This window comes from Dendropsophus ebraccatus, unplaced genomic scaffold (genome assembly GCF_027789765.1).
Source record: "Dendropsophus ebraccatus isolate aDenEbr1 unplaced genomic scaffold, aDenEbr1.pat pat_scaffold_605_ctg1, whole genome shotgun sequence".
Lineage (NCBI taxonomy): Eukaryota > Metazoa > Chordata > Amphibia > Anura > Hylidae > Dendropsophus > Dendropsophus ebraccatus.
Window position 1 is genome coordinate 74,353 of NW_027210204.1, and position 20,135 is coordinate 94,487.

Consider the following 20,135-nt stretch of genomic DNA (forward strand, 5'->3'; position numbering starts at 1 on the left):
TATGTTTATATACAGCACACTCAGGATTAGTAAATAGCAGGAGCTATAATGGGGGCAGAAGCTACAAACATACTATGGCCCTGGTGTCTGTGAGTACCCGAAGTAAGAAAATACTATAAACAGCACATGGTAGGTGGGGACCCTGGTAAAGATTTTCATTGGGATTTAGCAGCTGTAAACAACATTTCTGCTACACCGATCTCTTTGTATGAATTCTTCATTCATAGACACTTTGCATGTAAACAGCACAGTCCTTGTAGTAGCAGCCACCGAAGTCCACTCCTGGGACATGGATAGGTACAGACTATATATTACAAACCCAATTACAAAGTTTCTTAAAACCTATTAATTTCTCCAAAAAATAATTTCACGACAGTGACAGTGATATAGTGATATAGTGAACTATAGTAACATAAGGAACATATACAATTGCGGGTGATTCTATAAAGGTAATCAATGATATTAGTTTCTTCTATATATGCAGACTTTTTATTTAGCATTTGCTGTTTATATTCCCAAAGTTTATTTTTACTTCTAGTTGTTTTATTTGTGGGTTAGGCCGGGTTCATACTAGCTTAATACAGATGCATATTTGCATTCCTATTAAAGCCGCATGTTCCAGCCTGACCATGAGTCTGATGACCTGAACTGATGGTTGTGAGTTCAGGTTATGGGATCCATGGTCAGGCCAGGACTTGCAGCTGTAATATGGATGCAAAAATTTAGCTGTATAATGTTAGTTTGAAACTGGGCTTAAAGGGGTAGTGCACCAAAAAATATTTTCTTTCAAATCAACTGCTGCCATGAAGTGCCAGAGATTTGTAATTTACTTCTATTAAAAAATCTCAAACCTTCCAGTACTTATCAGCTACTGTTTGTCCAGCAGGAAGTGGTGTTTTCTTTCCTGTCTGACACAGTGCTCTCTGTTGCCTCCTCTGTCCATGTCAGGAACTGTCCAGAGAAGGAGCAAATCCCCATAGAAAACCTCTCCTGCTCTCCAGACTGGAAATAATACCACTTCCTGCTGGGCATACAGCAGCTGATAAGTACTGGAAGGCTTGAGATTTTTTAATAGAAGTAAATTACAAATCTCTGGCACTTCATGGCAGCAGTTGATTTGAAAGAAAACATTTTTTGCTGCACTACCCCTTTAAGCTCAGCGCTTACTTTCTCCATGTTCCCAGCTTGCTGCTCTGCACTGTATAACACACACAGACAGGGAGCATTGGGAGGGGCTGCCTGAACGATCCTTAGATTGTTTGGGTGGTTCATTAAAGTCAGCAGCGTTCTGCTGCCACCACTTCTATTACATGGAGCGACATGTAGCAGACCATTGCTGATCTTTCAACATGTTGAAAGACCTTGATCAACAACCAACATCATGCATGCCGCCTGAGCATTGCCCTTCAAAATGTGCTATTACACAGAACTATTATCAGCCTGAACAGTCGATAATTGGCCAAGTATGGCTGATAATTGCTCAGTGTAATAGGGCCTTTATTCTTAGGGTTCTATTACATATGGCAGGTAACAGCCAATGAATAAGCAGGTGCCCATTTGTCAGCTAATCACACACTTTTCACCCTGTGTAATAGGGTATGTTAGGCCAAAAATGACGCTCATAAAGGGACCCAAGAACAATCAATCATGTGACCCTGCCCACCTAAAACTGAGCCCTGTTATCGGCAGAGGTAATACAGCCATCAATCTATTATAGGTGGTGGGTCTGACCTGATCAGGAGCACTGTACATACAGGTGTGTCTTGTTCACTTGAAGGGCTAAACTGCAGTACCTACCGGGCACACCTATATGTACAACACTTCCCTAAATAAACAAAATGGACAGCCCCTATAGTCTACTGACTGGTGGAGATCAAACCCCAAATATCTTACATTCATTTGCATTAAGACAAGACACCAAAGCTTTAGCTGTCCATCAATAATGGGAATTGTAGTTTTGCAACAGCTGGAGGGCCATGAGTTTGACACCTGTGATGTAGGGTGTTTGGACTGTCAGATCGTTCAGCATTTAAATACCAGTTGGATGCAGCCCTATGGAGTCCAGGAAAACATGGACACAGCCATAGGTCAAAGGCTGAAAAGTCGCGTACTCGTGTGAGATTAAAACCACTTGGATTCATATGGAAGTGCTGTCTCTATCATCTTTTTTTGGATTTTTATACCTACCTGGGCTGGTTTTCTGTGCTGCTAAGAATTATTCGGACTGACTACCACTTTAGGCGTTCTTCAGATATGTCATTGATGTTCAGTACATGGATCAATTACATTGGTGCCTCTATAGCACTGCTTGAAATTTATTAGATTGGACATATGAAACGCTCTATGTAAATGGCCATTCATCCAAGGACTCTTTACAGTGATTTAATTCTGGAAATCATTAGTTCCGAGACCAGACTTCACCAAAACAATTATCTCACATGTATTTATGGTCATTTTAACTCGATTTGGCCTTGAATCGATAGGAAAAAGTATGGTACAACCACCAATTCTAAAGGGAGCAGATTCCCACTGCCCACACTTCAAGCTCCATATAACATAGATGCAGTATGCATTTTACAAGTAGGTGTCTGATCCGGAGATTGGAGCTTTATAAACATGACAAAAACAAAGCTGTTATTAAAACTACATTTAATAGACATAGCATGGTAGAAACAGCACAAACATGTAGCACACCAAAAACTCATACAAAACATCTACAATTAAAAGGTAGAGTGCAATGAAGTTCATTAGATCATATAGACACCAAGGAGCAGAAGAAACACAACTCTAATGCATAGGTGTAAAATTTATGACTCTCCAGCTGTTGCGAAACTACAAGGCATGATGGGAATTGTAGTTTAACAACAGCTGGAGGGCTGCGAGTCTGACACCCCTGCTCTAATGTGTCTAAAATTTTTACAACATACAGATTTGCTCAGGATATTCATTGGACCAGTATCATAAATAGCAGGATCACACTGATTTAGGGACAGAATCTGCTTGTTTTCTAATCTCAAACTGCATCTTGTTATTTTCAATAGGGATTTATGTAATAATTTGCAAATCCATATGTGGGAAAAAGTCACCTATTTACTAGTGAAAACCGCGTTGGGTAGCCTTGATGTGAATGAGCCCCATTGTCTGGGGAAGTAAAATATGCCTTGGCTTCCTGCCGTATATTTACAACAGAAAAATATGGTAGTCATTCACATACTGGTGTCACCTTTCAATGTATTCCTGTTTGTGATGATAAAGAGGGCACCACTGGAAAGGGAGCGGGAGGGGGAGGGGATTGCCAGTGGGTCTTCGCGTGCTCAAGATAGTGCCCAGGGAACGGGTTATGTTCCTTATATTGTCCCATATTGTTCCTCTAAATTTTTATTAAAGTATTGTATTGCCCCCCAAAAGTTATACAAATCACCAATATACACTTATTACGGGAAATAAACAAAAAGTGCTTTTTTCCCTGTACTTACTACTGCATGAAGGCTTCACTTCCTGGATAACATGGTGATGTCACGACCCGACTCCCAGAGCTGTGCGGGCTGTGACTGCTGAAGAGGATGATGGCAGGGGGACACTGAGGGACACAGGCACTGGAGGGACACTGAGCATTTCTCTGCCATCATCCTCTCCAGCAGGCACAGCTCTGGGAGTCGGGTCGTGACATCACCATGTTACTGTAACGCCCGGAGTAGTGGATCCACTGGACCGGCACCAGCGATGGCACAAACCTCACCAGGGAGCGGAGTCTAAGGGGCCGCTGGTTTTCACCAGAGCCCGCCGCAAGGCGGGATGGACTTGCTGCGGCAGGCGACCCCCAGGTCGCTACCCCTGGCTTGGTTGCTGGTGTCGGCAGGCGAGGCGTGGCAGGAGATGGCACAGGCAATAGTCTGCAGATGAGAGAGCACGTGACAGGCTGGACACGGGAACAGGTGGAGTGACAGGGGAACAGGAACCAGGAACGGGTACTTGGGACCAGGTAACGGACAGGACTCAGGAACAGGGACTTGGGACCAGGTAACGGACAGGACACAGGAACAACAGGGAGCTGGGCCAAACGCTATGGGAAGCATGTAGAGGCTCCAACACAGGGGACAGGGCATACTGGGATTTATAGGGGAGTGATTGGGTGCAACTACCAATTAGGAGCGCACTGCCCCTTTAAATCTGAGACAGCCGGCGCGCGCGCGCCCTAGGAGGCGGGGACGCGCGCGCCGGCCGGCACAGCGAGAGACAGGAGCGTGGAGAGGTGAGGCGCCCCCCGGGGCCGAACGTGTAGCAGCGCCGGGTCCCTGCACAGGGACCCCGGCAGCTGCATGAGATGGAGGGAGGTCGCGGCGGCGGCCCGGAGCACGGGACGCCGCCGCGGCCGTGACAGTTATCCAGGAAGTGACATCACAATTTTTATCCAGGAAGTGACATCACCATTTTATCCAGGAAGTGACATCACCATTTTATCCAGGAAGTGACATCACCATTTTATCCAGGAAGTGAAGCCCTGATGCAGTAGTAAGTGCAGGGGAAAAAAGCACTTTATGTGCATTTCCTGTAATAAATGTGTATTGGTGATTTGTATAACTTTTGGGGAGCAAAACAATACTTTAATTAAAATTTTTTATCAGACTTCTCCTTTACCTAATTTAAAAACCTAAAGATTCTTTTGTAATTCTGAACTATTCAAAGATGGTGTACTTTCTCATTCTTATAACTGCATAGATTCCCCTCCCTTGGATTATAATATATCTGATGCTGTAGCTACATTTATAAATGAATGTGCATATTTTGTTTGCAGACTACCCCTTTAATAAATGTTATAGATTTTCTTTCCTTCCACTGTAACAGGTTTAGTCACACAACATCATCAGACCGGTCCAGCTTCTTCCATTGTTCTGTGGTCTAGCTCTAATGCTCATGTACCCTTTGTAGGTACTTTTGGCGGTGAACAGAGTTGACATTGGACCACTTTTGTTAGGTACTAAAGTGGTTATCCAGTGCTACCAAAACATGGCCACTTTCTTCCAAAGACAGCCCAACTCTTGTCTATGGTGGATTTTTGCTACTCAGTTCTATTGAAGTGAGTGGAGCTTAAAGGGGTACTCCAGCAGGGGGGCACTTTATTGCTGGACCGGGGAGGAGGTGGCTGAGGGAAAAGACGTCCACTTACCTCCCCGGTACCAGCGGCTGGTCCCGCATCGCAGCGGTTCCCGGCTGCTTCCTGGTGTCTGACGCGGGCCCGAGACGTGACATCTCAGGTCCGCTCAGCCAGTCAGTGACAGAGGCGGGATCCGTTACAAGTCCGCTCAGATCCCGCCTCTGTCACTTGAGACGTATCGTTTTGGGCCCGCGTCAGACAACAGGAAGCGGCTGGGAAGCGGGCGGGAACCGGGCGGCGGAACCCGCCGCTGGAACTGGGGAGGTGAGTGGACGTCTTTTCCCTCAACCACCTCCTTCCCTGTCCCAGCAAAAAAGCCCCCCGCTGGAGTACCCCTTTAATTGCAAACCGCACCTGAACTGGAGACAAGTTTTGAGCACTGGACAACCCCTTAACCACCAAGCAATTTCTGGGGATGTATTGATCTGTGACTTGTTGCCATATCCCTCCCCCTGACAGGTGTCATTGTAATGGTGCAACTCACTTCACCTATCCTATGGGCAAGTGTTACTTTTTGACACTAAGTAAATATTTACATAAAAAGGTCATAATAGCAGTGAAAATCCTGTACTTTCATGTTAAGTGACTAAAAATTATAAAAAAACTCCAGGTGGACATGTCTCCTGCCAATTCCCCTCTAAATTCAACTTCACTGTACTGCACCAAAAAAAATAAAAAAAATAATTGAACCCTGTACCATTTTGGAATTGTTTTGTATTATGACATTGTTTAGTCTTCTCTTTTTTGTGGTTTCTAGTTTATAAATACATTTGACACTGCTCATTGGCTGAATCATTGACCGTTTACCAGTAGTCACGATGCACCTTGTATGGTTAGGTTGTGGAAGGAGTCCTTTTTGCATATATGTGATGAGAGCTGTGGCACAGGTTCGCCTGAGAGTCGTAGAGGCACCAATGCATCATACAATGATCACTTCAGTCTTTTGTGCCACAGGTCAAAGCAAGGGACAGCATGCAGCCTGACGTATTTCTGTCCATTAAAAGAGCACTCGAAGCAGCCATATACAGTCTCTCTTTTGGAGTTTCCCATCCCGCACAGAGCGCATGGTCCCTTGGGAATGTTATTATTCAGGAGGTTAGCACGAGTGTGAGCGCCTTCTCGCATGAATGTGGTAGAAATGTCAGTCATGCTAGCAGCCTTGTCGTAATAATCCGAAAATATGTCATCCATGTAAGAATCTGCGTTAGCAATGATATCCATTGTTCTTTTCCCTGTCCAAGAAAACAAGAATTACTTTTAGGATTAAACACAGAACAAAACAAACATATCAATAAATACTTGTGGAAACATTCTTGTTAACATTCTGAGGTTATATTCACACACACACACACTGTCAAAATAATAGCCATTTTTATTGGACAGCTGTTACGTTATAAAAACGGCCGTCATTATACAAGTAATGGACGTTATTTTGATGTTGTGTAAACACAGCTTGAGGCTGCAAACTACCGTATGTCAGTGGCATATACTTAGACACCATTCACACTAGGCAGGAGCACGTTGCTATGGCTGAAATTGCAAACACTAAAATACAGAAAATGCAACAGCTCACCGCAATGGCAAGATACAGACCCACTACAGACATGAAAATAGTTAAAAGCAGCCCCCCCCCCAACTGCTAAAAAAAATTCCCACAAAAATAATGAGGCTCTTGGTTACCATTTGCAAGCAGTGTAAACCACCCCACCGCGATAAGGTGGCCTCATATCGGGGCAGACCCTACACTGTACTAGGAGAACTGACCAAACTTGTCTTTTGTTCTGTGTTCCAGATGGGGGAAGTGGCTGACTCTACTTGGTCGTGCACTCCACCTATCCCACCCAGGTGGTGCAATTACTTTTGCAGGTATAAGACGGATTTCATGCCCAGAGCATAGGCGTATCACATGCCATGGAGAGGCCATAGTACAGTGTAGGGTCTGCCCCGATATGAGGTCACCTTACCGTGGTGGAGTAGTTTACACTGTTTGCAAATGGTAACCAAGAGCCTCATTATTTTTGTGGGAATTTTTATTTTTTTTTGGCAGTTGGGGGGGGGGCTGCTTTTAACTATTTTCATGTCTGATGTCAGGGATTTTAAAAGATCCGGTCACGCACTATTCTCTCCAGAAATGGAAACTCAGCATAGGCAGTATAGAGCCAATGCTAAGCTTACATTTCTGGTGGGAACGGTTGACACAGGATGTTATGAAATTGCAGACAGCAGTTACCGGACCCGCAGCTGATTTTCTGCTGCGGATCCGCAGTGGATCGCACCCTTACCCTGGGTAAGACTGCTTCTGAAAAAGACCTGGACAGTAAAGTGAACTTTAGTGATCAGTGCCAGGCAGCAGCTGCCAAGGCTAATCAAATAATGGGATGCATCAAAAGAGGTAAAGATGCTAAAGATGAGAACATAGTTTTGCCTCTTTATAAATCACTGGTCAGACCACATATGGAATACTGTGTACAGTTTTGGGCACCGCTATAAGAAGGACAAAGCTGAACAGGAGCAAGTGCAGAGGAGGGCAACAAAGGTCATTAAGGGAATGGGTGGGTTACAGGACCAGGACATGTTACCACACTTTTAGAAAAAGGATGCTGTAGGGGCGATCTGATCACAATGTACAAATATATGAATGGACAGTACAGAGATCTTTGTAGTGGTCTTTTTACTCCTAGGTCTGTAACCATGACAAGGAGGCATCCTCTACGTCTAGAGGAAAGAAGATTTCACCATCCGCACAGACGTGGATTCTTTACTGTACGAGCATTGAGACTATGAACTCTCTGCCAGATGATGTTGTCATTAAATGGGAGGTCTGGATACTTTTCTTGAAAAAAAAAAAATAGTATTACAAGTAATGGACATTAGCCGATGATAAGATGCGGATCCAGGGATTATTCTGATTTTGGAGTCGGGAAGGAATTTTTCTCCATGTGTTGGAAAGGCATCTGCTTCTGGATCAACACAGTAGGTTGAACTTGATGGACTCTTGTCTTTTTCCAACCTTAATAACTATGATATTATGTTACCTATCTTACCGGTGAATAAGATGCCTGTTCGGTACAAGGTGTTCCGTATAGCGTTCAATGAAAATGATCTACTGGGCACCTTCTCAAAACCTCCTTTCGAAGCAGATGAGACACAAAGTTCTGAAAAACAAGGACATATATCGCTAAGAATTATCTTTTTTTTTTTCTTACCTGGACAACTTACTATATAATGACCTAGAGTCAAATACGCATAAAAAAAATTATGACACTTACCAAAGTGACCATCCAGGTGAATGTACAGATCAAAAATACTGAATGCTATGGTTGTGTGGGCTGGAAATACAATAGCTTTGTCACGCCCCTTGTGGTTTTTCTCATCAATTATGTGAAACTGATATTAGATTGAGAAGATAACAAGAAATGTATTAGTAAATCAATATTTAAATCCTCAGAAACACAGAAGCATTCCTTATTCATCCTATAAACTTTTTTAAGAATGCGGGGTTGGTTTGATTGAAGGGGATGTTATCGGCGGGTCCTATTGAACAAATAAGAAGCGCTGCGGAATCTGTTGGCACTATACAAATAAATATTATAAATAGTTTAACATGAAGTAAAATATGAAAGTTTTCATTTTGGCCACTAGATGTCAGAATAACAGAATAGACTTTAGATGGTGTCTCATTTTACAGCCTACACTAAAACTAGTAGGTGTAATGTTCAGATAAAGATAAGCAACGCTCACACTGACATTAGCAAAGAGAAAAGTGAAGAAAAATGAACTCGTAGGTTGGTCCCTGTAATATGGCCTTTACATGGAGAAAAAAGACATAGAGAGGGGCAGAGCAGGGTGAGTACTACCAGCCAGGTGAAGGTATTAGACTGGTTTCACACTGCCTCAAAATTTTGCAGAACACAAAAAAAAAAACACCATGGACAGATGTTAGCTGGCAGTCAATGAAATTCTATGAAATGCCTTACATACTTGGTGTTTTTCTCCCCTTTTTGGTGTTTTTGAGGCTCCAAAGCAGTTTTTCCTCACCATACTCACCATAGATGTCTTCTTTCTTCACCAGACTCAGCACATTGAACTTGATGTCTGCCAGGCTCTGGCTCCCCAAATGTCTGCTCAGACAATCAGTGGCTGAGCTGACACTGCTGCAGCTGCTGATTGGCTGAGCTGAAACTGGAGGAGTCTCTGCTTAGCCAATCAGCGGCTGCAGCGGGGTCCCATCTCTTAGAATAATTTTTTAAAGCACCGCAAGACACCAAGAGGGTAAGGGCCCTATTACACAGAGCAATAGTCAGCTGAATCAGGCAAATCCGGCCAATAATCGCTTCATGTAATAACAAAGAACAAAATCAGAATCAGCTGATGAAACGATCATCGGCTGATCGTTTCTTTAACAAACATTGGGCGCCGACCGCACATCGCTACGTGTAATAGCGATGCGCGGCCGACAGCTGATGATTAAAGTAAAAAATAATAAATATTACGAGCAGCCCTTGCTGCCTGATAATTGTCCCGTGTAATAGCTCAGTAAACGAACGCCGACCTAGCAGAACGGCACTCGTTTATTATAGGGCTGTGTAGTAGGACTCGAAGATTAAACACCCAACCTGCCACCCCCCAATGAAGCATGGTCTGGGTGAAGTAAATCAGTTGTCCCCCCCCGCCCAAGTGATCTGGCACACAGAAAACAAGGTGTGCCAGGTCTGTAACCCCTTCCTTTATGGGGTGGGTGTCTTCGGGTTAGCATTTGAACCTGAACACAGACTTCAGTGATGTCCGAATGCCGATCCGAAAAACATTAATATCAGCACAAACAGAATACACACAAAAACACACAAAACGCCCCAAAAAGCCTGGGTCTGGGGGCAACCTTACACACTCCACAGGAGCAAAAATAATAGGAAATTTTAAAAAAAGACTAATAAGAAAGTTGCACATTATAAAGATCTGTAGACTTACCCTCATGGCTTCTCCCCGCATACCAGCATGGACAGACAGAGAACACTGGCGAGTTGTCCGAATGCTCTCCATGACCACACATAGGATCTCCTTCCCATTCTCTCTTGATTGTCGAACTAAACAGTGTTCCAAGTCAATTGTTCTAAGAATGAGAAAGAATCAGTAGATTAAAAACAAATCAATTGTCATAAAATAATATAATGTGACCACATCATGAGGATGTTTCAGCCATAAGTGAAAAAACAGTAATATTAAAGGGTTTTTCCAGGCTGCAATGACTGATGGCTATGCACCGCGCATTTACTTGAAGGGGTTTTCCAGGTTAATAACAATAATTGTTTACCTACTGGATAGTACATCAATGTGTGATCAGCAGGGTGACGACACCCAGCACCCTCGCCAATCCGCTATACATCTGCACAATACAAAGCACGGTTGTCAGCACCCCTGATCAGACATCAATGGCTAACTCTATGACCATGTAACTATCAAGTGCTCATCTGCAGTCTATTTATCCGCACTGGACTGGACTGAAAAATTACACAGTAAGTGGGTAGCTCTAGTTGCAACATGAAAACCATGCAAATATGCAAAAAATGTTGTTTTTTGTTGTTGTTTTTTTTTTTTCATTTCAATATTTTACTATCACTATCATTTTAAGTAAATATATGTTTTTACCATATGAAAGTAAAGCATGAACATACAGAGATACAGTATAACATACATACATATAGTATATACTAATGTATGTACCTGTAGTTCAGTAATTTCACCACCAGATGTCACTAGTACATAATACTATTGACCAATAACTATTTACCAAGGTAAGCGTGATTGATTCAAGTGATTCTTTTCCCAGCAAGGACAACATGTGCATGGAGCACACGTTGTCCTGTATGTTCTCCCTGTGGGTTTCCTCCAAAACACTTCTACACAAGTTCTGTTGTGTCCCCCGGCTTCTTATATGGACCTAGCACTCTGACAACAGGAGGGATACCCAAACACATGACGCATCTTGGCACGCCACCTTAGGTGAACCGCTGACATTTATATAGAAATTTCCAGCCTGGCATCTACAACTGGAACAGACAAGATGACTTATGACAGCTAACTGATGGTTATGTTACCTCTGGGTTTGGTGACCCAAAAAATACAATGTACTTTCTTCCCTATACAAATGACCAACACAAAAAAAGTATATTATGCAGTGCACATTGCAAACTATGCATCGTACATTAAAGGGGAACTAATCTAACCTGCTGATAGCCCCTCAATGCGTACAGGACGCAGAGGAGGAATGTATGACTCTTACCTTCCTCTTCGGTGGCGTTCCTGTGCAGTTAGTAGTTGAATCCACGGTCCGGAGCACCAGGAGGAGCGTTGCCCCGCCTCTATTATGCCGAGATGGCCCACTCCTTCTAATGATAATCAATGGAGTGGGCGGGCCAGATCGGCACAATGTGGGCGGGGCAGTGCTCCTAACTGTGCTCTGGGCCAGGGCCGTCTTACCCATTGGGGCATGGTAGGCGGCTGCCCGGGCGCCCTTGCGTCCTAGGGGGCCCCTGCCTGCTGTGACAGCAGGCAGGGGCCCCCTAGGACGCAAGGGTCCCCGGGCAGCCGCCTCCCATGCCCAATGGGTAAGACGGCCCTGCGCGCCCCCCCTTCCCCTTCTGTTGCGACCGCAAGCACTTTCTTGCTTGCGGTCGCAAGAGGAAATCCGGCCCCGGCTGATGCGTCGCTCCCTGGGGGATTCTCCGGGAGCGCACGCATCAGGAACCTCAGTGCGCGTCGCTGGGGCTTTCTGTACCGGAAGTCCCGGCCTGGGCGCACACTGAGCTTCCGGATGTATGCGCTCCCGGAGAATCCCCCGGGGAGCGACGCATCAGTCGGGGGCAGAAGAGGAGAGGAAGCAGCGACGGGGGAGCGCTGGTAGGTGAGTTGTGTGTTTGTTTTTTTTATCTGCTTTGCAGGGGGGAGCCATCTATAAGGGGGGAATACGGGGGAGCCATCTATAAGGGGGGATACAGGGGGGAGCCATCTATAGGGGGGATACAGGGGGAGCCATCTATAGGGGGGGGATACAGGGGGGAGCCATCTATAGGGGGGATACAGGGGGAGCCATCTATAGGGGGGGATACAGGGGGAGCCATCTATAGGGGGGATACAGGGGGAGCCATCTATAGGGGGGATACAGGGGAGAGCCATCTATAGGGGGGGATACAGGGGGGAGCCATCTATAGGGGGGGATACAGGAGGGAGCCATCTGTAGGGGGGGATACAGGGGGGAGCCATCTATAGGGGGGATACAGGGGAGCCATCTATAGGGGGGGATACAGGGGGGAGCCATCTATAGGGGGATACAGGGGGGAGCCATCTATAGGGGGATACAGGGGGGAGCCATCTATAGGGGGGATACAGGGGGAGCATCTATAGGGGGGGGATACAGGGGGGAGCCATCTATAGGGGGGATACAGGGGGGAGCCATCTATAGGGGGGGATACAGGGGGAGCCATCTATAGGGGGGGATACAGGGGGGAGCCATCTATAGGGGGGATACAGGGGGGAGCCATCTATAGGGGGGGATACAGGGGGGAGCCATCTATAAGGGGGTGATACAGGGGGAGCCATCTATACCGGGGGGATACAGGGGGAGCCATCTATAAGGGGGGGATACAGGGGGGAGCCATCTATAAGGGGGGGGGATAAAGGGGGGAGCCATCTATAAGGGGGGGGATAGAGGGGGAAGCCATCTATAAGGGGGTAATACAGGGGGAGCTATCTATAAGGGGGGGGGGGGGATACAGGGGGAAGCCATCTATAGGGGGGGATACAGGGGGGAGCCATCTATAGGGGGGATACAGGGGGAGCCATCTATAGGGGGGGATACAGGGGGGAGCCATCTATAGGGGGGATACAGGGGGAGCCATCTATAGGGGGGATACAGGGGGGAGCCATCTATAAGGGGGGGGGATACAGGAGGGAGCCATCTATAAGGGGGTAATACAGGGGGAGCTATCTATAAGGGGCCAATACAGATGTGCAGTGTGTAGAGAGATGAGGATGGTGACAGAGTGTGGAGCCTAATATGTCTGTCTGGCAGATTCTGTGGATTCTTGGCTTGGAGAAGTTCTCATAACGGCACAGGGCAAATGGAAAAGAAGATGAAAAGGGAAGAACTCTGATCAGAGAAGACGTCCCATGTGAGTCACTTGATGTATCTGCACTGTAATGTATTTGGTGTACAGAACCTGTGTAGAGCTGGGTACCTCTATATGACTGGATGAGGTGATAGTGATCTGTGTACAGTGGATTAGTCAGTAGCAGCGGTGGTGTTAGTCAGTATGCGGTGGTAATATTTGTTGCTTGTTATCTGGCATATATATAGAGAAGGGCAAAACAACATGTCTCATATAGACAGAGGGGCAACAACATGACTATTATATTATATATGAACCATGTTGTTTCCCTGTATTCTGTATACAGGGAAACAACATGGTTCATATATAATATAATAGTCATGTTGTTGCTCCTCTGTCTATATGAGACATGTTGTTTTGCCCTTCTCTATATATAAGCCATGTTGTTTCCCTGTATATTGTATTATACAGTATACATACAGGGAGACAACATGGTTCTCATATATAATAGTCATGTTGTTGCCCCTCTGTATATATGAGACATGTTGCACTGGTGTGACAATAAACCCTGCAGATTGCTGTTGGAAGTGCTGTCTCCATTGCGTTTTTTGGATACTTTGAAGCCAACCTGGTCTGGTTTGGTGAGGCATGCACGCACGGTTATTTTTTGTTTTTGCGCTGCTGAAAGACTGTGTTGTGAATTAAAGTTTATGTTAACAATAATTTGTATTTTTTATTGTACGTAATTGTACTGGCTAGGGGCGGGGTTGCAAAGATGGGGGGTTTTAATGGAGGCGGCAGCGGGGGGCCCAATTCGCACCTCTGCCCAGGGGCCCATAATGCTGTTAAGACGGCCCTGCTCTGGGCCGATTCATCTACAAACTGCACATGAACGCCACCGAGGGGGAAGGTAACTCACACACCTTCCTCCTCTGCACCCAGTGTGCATTAAGGGGCTATCAGCCGGTTAGATTTGTCTAACCTTCTGATAGTTCCCCTTTAAGGGCTCGTTCCCACTGAGCAAAAGCAGCTGAATTTCTGCGCTGAATCAGCGCTGAAATTTCAGCCGTTAAAATAGGTGCAGAGCTAATTTCCATTGTGTTGAATGGAAATTCTGCTCTGCAGTTCACACAGTGGAATTTCCGCACTGAACTAATCCGCTTTCCGCCAGAAGAATGAACATGTTCATTCTTCCGCTAGCGGAAGCCTATACAAATCAATGGGGCTCTGATTTTCAGTTTCAGCGCGGATTCAGCGCGGAATACAAGCGTAATACAAGCGGAAATTACTCGCTGAATCAGCGCGGAAATGGGGAAAAGGGGGGGGGAGGAGGATTCTAGTATATGTTCTGGTATAGTCTAGTTTACTCACCAAATACTCGCTGAATTTCAGTGCTGAATGCATGCGGATTCAGCGCGGATTCCTCGAGTATTCCGCGCTGAATTTGTCAAGAGCTAATTACGAGCTGAACACTTTCCTAGCAGAATACGCAGGGATTCTGCTTACATTCTGCTTATATTCTGCTCGGAATTCAGCGTCAGTTGATTTCAGGCGGAAATATTTCCTTGCGTAATCCGCCCCTTTTGCTCTGTGTGAACGTAGCCTAAGGCTATGATTCCACATCGTCTTTCTTTGGCCACCTTTTTGGATGGCTATCATTATGGGGCCACAATACTATATAATAATATGCACATTTTGGTCATAATTTGCATAATACACACATCGGCGCCAAAATGTGTGTATCACCGAAATCAACGGCAAAATGACAGCCATCTAAAAAGGTGGCAAAAGAAAGACGTCGTGGGAACATGGCCTGACACTGTAAATTGTGAATGTACTAAGGCTGTGGTCACACTACCATCAGAGCCCCCTGGGCAGCTCTTTTTCTAATCATTTTTAATTTTCTAAAAGTAAATTTTTTATAAATTTTTTTTGTATGTTTTTATGAGGACAGACATTTTGTCTGAGCTGTTTTTACCAGCATTTAAAGATATTCTTTTCTGCAGTCTTCATGGACATAGGCAACAATAGGAGCTACCCCATTGACATGAATAGTAAGGCTATGTTCACACTACGTAAAAGTACGGCCGTTGTTGCCGATGGCAACAGGGGCCGTACTTTTGGCGCGGTGGAACAATGCCTTACTTTTAATGGGATCCTGGCCGGAGAATTATACACATAGTATACGCTCTGGCTGGGAACGGCCAGTCTGATACGTAGTGTGAACATAGCCTAAAGGTGTTTGTGACCTTTGCAGAAATCATTCCACACAGAGTGGGGAACTAAGCTGTGAGCCTCATCTATTGTCATATCCAGCTACTGGTGTCACCTATCACTGTAATGCCTCAAGCAGCCTCCTCCTTATCATCACAGCTACAAGTCTGTCTCAGCTTAGTTTTTGGCTAAGAGGTCAGAATTGCACAATGACCATGCCATTTTTTGTAACCAAATTTGTCTAGAGAGATATTTTAAAAAGGATTCAGACAATTCTCACAACATCAGCACTGTGACGTACAGAGGTTTAACTTGAAGCTCAGCCCCCCCACCAAAACCATGCACTTACTGTATAAGGGCCCTATATTACAGGGATCGATAATATGCCGAACCAGGCAGATTATTGCTCCGTGTCATAAAGACAACGATCAGCCAAAGAAACAATCACTGGCTGATCATTGTCTTTTAACATGTTTTAAAATCCTCAGCTGCCGACCGCACATCACTACATGTAATAGTGATGTGCGGCCAATGGCTGAGGAAACTGTAAAATATAATAATGCATATACTTACCTCTCCACACTCCCCAGTGTCCTTCTAGCTTCTCCCCGGTCAATGCAGCCGCTGCTGGCACGTCAGAAGCTGTCTGTGCAGTAACAGGCTTCTCAACCAATCACTGGCTGCGGTGCTGTCCTGTCTCGGCCAATGATTAGCTGAGTGGCTTGTCACTTCAGAAACGGTCTCAGCAGTGCCAGTTGCAGGGAGCTGAGAGAAGCTAGAGGGACACCGGGGAGCCTGGAGGGATAAAGTATATACTTACTTATTTACTATATACAACAAGGGCTGCACAGACATCGCTAACAATATATAGGCTCAGTAAACGAGCACCGACCTAGTAGATCTGGGCTCGCTTACATTAAATGTCGGTCCGTGTGATACGGCCCTAATACTGGTGTTTTATTATTTGGTAGTGGAGCCTTTAGAACAGGGATGGGGAACCTTCGACTCTCCAGCTGTTGCAAAACTACAATTCCCATCATGCCTGGACAGCCAAAGCTTTAGCTGTCCAGGCATGATGGGAATTGTAGTTTTGCAACAGCCGGAGGGCCGAAGGTTTCCCATCCCTGCTTTAGAACTTGGTTGTGACTGCTACCTCTGTACCCCTATGGAGATATAAGTCCATGATATGATCCTCTACCTGGATTATCAGCTCCTTAAGCAGGGTTGGGACTTCCACTTCATGTTTGGTTACAACGCCAAGGAAGCTTTAACTGCGACAGAATCCGATCCAATAAATATTAATCCCGAAATCATTCATAATCTGGTTCCCATGTCTCCTGTTTAAGGAAACGTCCGATTTATCTTCGTAATTCAGCAGCTGATAGGAACTGACCCCTAATGAACAAAGAAGAATATGACTCTAATCCAGTACTGAAGAGAACTGATGTATGTAGTACAGGTCATAACAGCAGGTATATAGCCGCCAACCTTTCCTATAAAGTATGCATGCATATGGCGGTGCTGAAGCTCATCCTTGGCGGTGCTGGGAATCCTTGCATATGGCGGTGCTGGGAATGTGTTACTGAGCCTAATTACTTGTCTAAAGATCAGGGATACTGAGGGAGCCCGCCACTAGGGACAAACAGGTGCAGCCTTAAAGGAGAAGTCCAGTGAAAATTTTTATTAAAGTATTGTATCGCCCCCAAAAGTTATACAAATTACCAATATACACTTATTACAGGAATGCTTATAAAGTGCTTTTTTCCCTGCACTTCTACTGCATCAAGGCTTCACTTCCTGGATGATGTCACGACCCGACTCCCAGAGCTGTGCGGGCTGTGGCTGCTGGAGAGGATGATGGCAGGGGGATGCTCAGTGTCCCTCCAGTGTCTTGTGTCCCTCGGTGTCCCCCTGCCATCATCCTCTCCAGCAGCCACAGCCCGCACAGCTCTGGGAGACAGGTCGTGACATCACCATTTTATCCAGGAAGTGACATCACCATGTTATCCAGGAAGTGACATCACCATGTTATCCAGAAAGTGAAGCCTTGATGCAGTAGTAAGTGCAGGGAAAAAGCATTTATGTGCATTTCCCTTAATAGTGTATATTGGGGGATTTGTATAAACTTTTGGAGAACAATACATACTTTAATAAAAATATTCACCCGGACTTCTCCTGTAATTTTACCCCTGTCCTTACTATACACCTAGGTGATGGCCCCCATCTGGATGATAGTCCCTCCAGTAAGTGCACTGGGAATGGTAGGATAGTGACTGGTCCAGCATCCCTGCTTCTTGAAGGCTGGTGGCCATGCTTCTTTGTTTCTCCACAGTTTTAAAGGGGTTATCCAGCGCTACAAAACTGGCCCACTTTTCCCCTAACTGTTGTCTCCAGTTCAGGTGCAGTTTGCAATTAAGCTCCATTTACTTTAATGGAACTAAGTTTCAAAAACACCACCCAAACTGGAGACAACTGTAGGGGGAAAGTGGCCATGTTTTTGTAGCGCTGGATAACCCCTTTAATGCCAACAAGCTATAGTCTTAGTCAGTTGCTTTGGACATCTACTTTGTACATGATACAAGCATCTTTTCCAACAATAGTTTACAAACAGCTCATTACATTTATAATTCACTCTGTCAGAATTACTGTGGATCAGAAGTTTACATACACTTATAGCTTATTCAAAAATCATACAAAACAATGTATTGGCTTTAGAAGCTTGTGATTAAAATCATTTGAGCTTATTGTAGGTAGACCTGAGGTAGGATGTTATAGAGGTACTCCAGAGAATAAAATCATTTTTGAATTAACTGGTATCGGAAAATTATATAGGTTTGTAAATTACTTCTATTAAAAAAAAAAACAAGTCTTCCAGTACTTATCAGCTGCTATATGTCCTGCAGGAAGTACAGATTTGTTCTAGTCTGGCACAGTGCTCTCTGCTGCCACCTCTATCCATGTCAGGAACTGTCCAGGAGCAGTAGCAAATTCCCATAGAAAACCTATACCAGTGGTGCCTTGGATTACGAGCATATTCATTCCGGGACAGTGCTTGTAATCCAAATCTGCTCTTAAACCAAATCATATTTTCCCATAAGAAATCATTGAAATGCCGACAATTGGTTCCATACCCCAAAATAATGATTTTATATTCTGAATAACAGATAAAACAACATTATAAACAGCTGAATATGGAATATTCTAAGTAACTGTACAGTATAGCAATCAGCATGTGGAGAATAAGGTATAGTAAGTGCATAAACCTGAAAACACAGCAGCAATTTGTAGATACAGGATGGAACTGCAGATCCCCATAATGCAGTAGTATAGTACAACAGGCTAGAATAGAGAAGCAGGGCTGCTGTCAGAGGTGTGTGTGGTCACATGACAGCAATGGGGAAGGGGGTGTGTTTAGCATGGACCAATCAGGACTGACAGAGACTGCAGGGAGCAGGAAAGAATGAGCAGGACATATATGGGCACAGTATAGAAGCACTCTGTCCGGGGATAGAGAGGTTACCACTAGGGAGAGATTACCCCCACAGTCCTGTCCCCTGATGTGAGCCCCAGCCTGAAGTATATCTGCTATGATTTGGAAGGTGAGGGAGACTTCCTGGGTCAGAGTACAGGGCTGTGATCCCCGCTATGCAGACCATGCCCCTCCCCCACTTGCCCTCCCACCCAGTACAGGGAGCTCTTAAACCAAAACAATGCTCTTAAACCAAGTCCCAATTTTGAAAAACTGTGATCTCTTAAACCAAGTTACTCTTAAACCAAGTTACTCTTAAACCAAGGTACGACTGTATTGCTCTGGACAGTTCCTGTCATGGACAGAGGTGGCAGCAGAGAGAACTGTGTCAGACTGGAAAGAACATACCACTCCTGCAGGACGTACAACAGCTGATAAGTACTGGACTTGAGATTTTTTTAACAGAAGTAATTTACAAATCTGTATAATTTCTGACACTAGTGATTAGAAAAGATTGAGTACCCCTTTACGGGTTTACTCGCCCCTTTGTGTAATATAATAACATAAATCAAAAGAAAACAGCCAAGACATGGAAAAAAGAAGTGGGGACCTCTATAAGTCTAGCACATTATTGGAGCAATTTCTAAAGGCCCCATGTTCCTCTCTTCAATTTACAGGCAAGATCTGTACAAGTCATTAGTGTATAGGAAGAGACATGTTCTGTCTTTCTGGGGCAGAAAAACTCTGGTTACTATGACTGCTGCCGATTGTATTGTGGCTTCTGCAACATTAGGTTCCAGCATGGGAATGGCTTATGATTAAAGTTATGATTTAAACTTGTTTTTTTTTTTTGTGCTTTGGCCACTACAACATACTGTAGGTTACAAAGTAATCTGACCATATGAGATATATTCAGTAATCAGTCATATGTCAGAAATCACTAACCCTAAATCTCTCTCTTCTGAATTCTTTGTTCTTGAAGACCCTTGTGGCCGCCACTTGTAACCATTCTCTGCTCAGACTACACACAATTAACAACCACTCCCTGAATCTATTCTTCAACCAATCACACATCTACTGTATAATGAAGATGTATCTATACAGTAGATATCATTTTTCACCAACTTTTCTATCAGGTCTTTACAGGAAACTGTACCAGAAGCCCTTTAAGGAAGTGGTGAAGGGGTCTGAT

General features: G+C 44.7%; 1 protein-coding gene across 2 annotated transcripts; it reads right to left on the bottom strand.

The window, feature by feature from the left end:
* Positions 1-5,905: 5,905 nt before the first annotated feature.
* Positions 5,906-16,086, bottom strand: LOC138777660 (pejvakin-like). Of its 2 annotated transcripts, none has more exons than XM_069956324.1 (5): positions 16,048-16,086; positions 10,124-10,265; positions 8,425-8,542; positions 8,200-8,310; positions 5,906-6,387 (listed from the first exon to the last, which is right to left on the bottom strand). In XM_069956324.1, the coding sequence occupies exons 2-5, from the start codon at positions 10,193-10,195 to the stop codon at positions 6,086-6,088; spliced, it is 603 nt and encodes a 200-aa protein (XP_069812425.1). In that variant the 5' UTR covers positions 10,196-10,265; positions 16,048-16,086; the 3' UTR covers positions 5,906-6,085. The 2 variants fall into 2 exon arrangements, with proteins under 2 accessions (XP_069812425.1, XP_069812426.1); XM_069956325.1 differs by lacking the exon at positions 16,048-16,086 and adding an exon at positions 10,877-10,935.
* Between the last annotated feature and the right edge of the window lie 4,049 nt (positions 16,087-20,135).

What these genes read in the sequence shown, in the direction of transcription:
- LOC138777660 (XM_069956324.1), bottom strand. Translation starts at nt 10,195, where the DNA reads ATGGAGAGCATTCGGACAACTCGCCAGTGTTCTCTGTCTGTCCATGCT. An exon ending in TGCGGGGAGAAGCCATGAGG is followed by an intron (nt 8,543 to 10,123) that starts GTAAGTCTACAG and finishes ATCTAATATCAG; the next exon opens with TTTCACATAATTGATGAGAA. An exon ending in TCACCTGGATGGTCACTTTG is followed by an intron (nt 8,311 to 8,424) that starts GTAAGTGTCATA and finishes CTTGTTTTTCAG; the next exon opens with AACTTTGTGTCTCATCTGCT.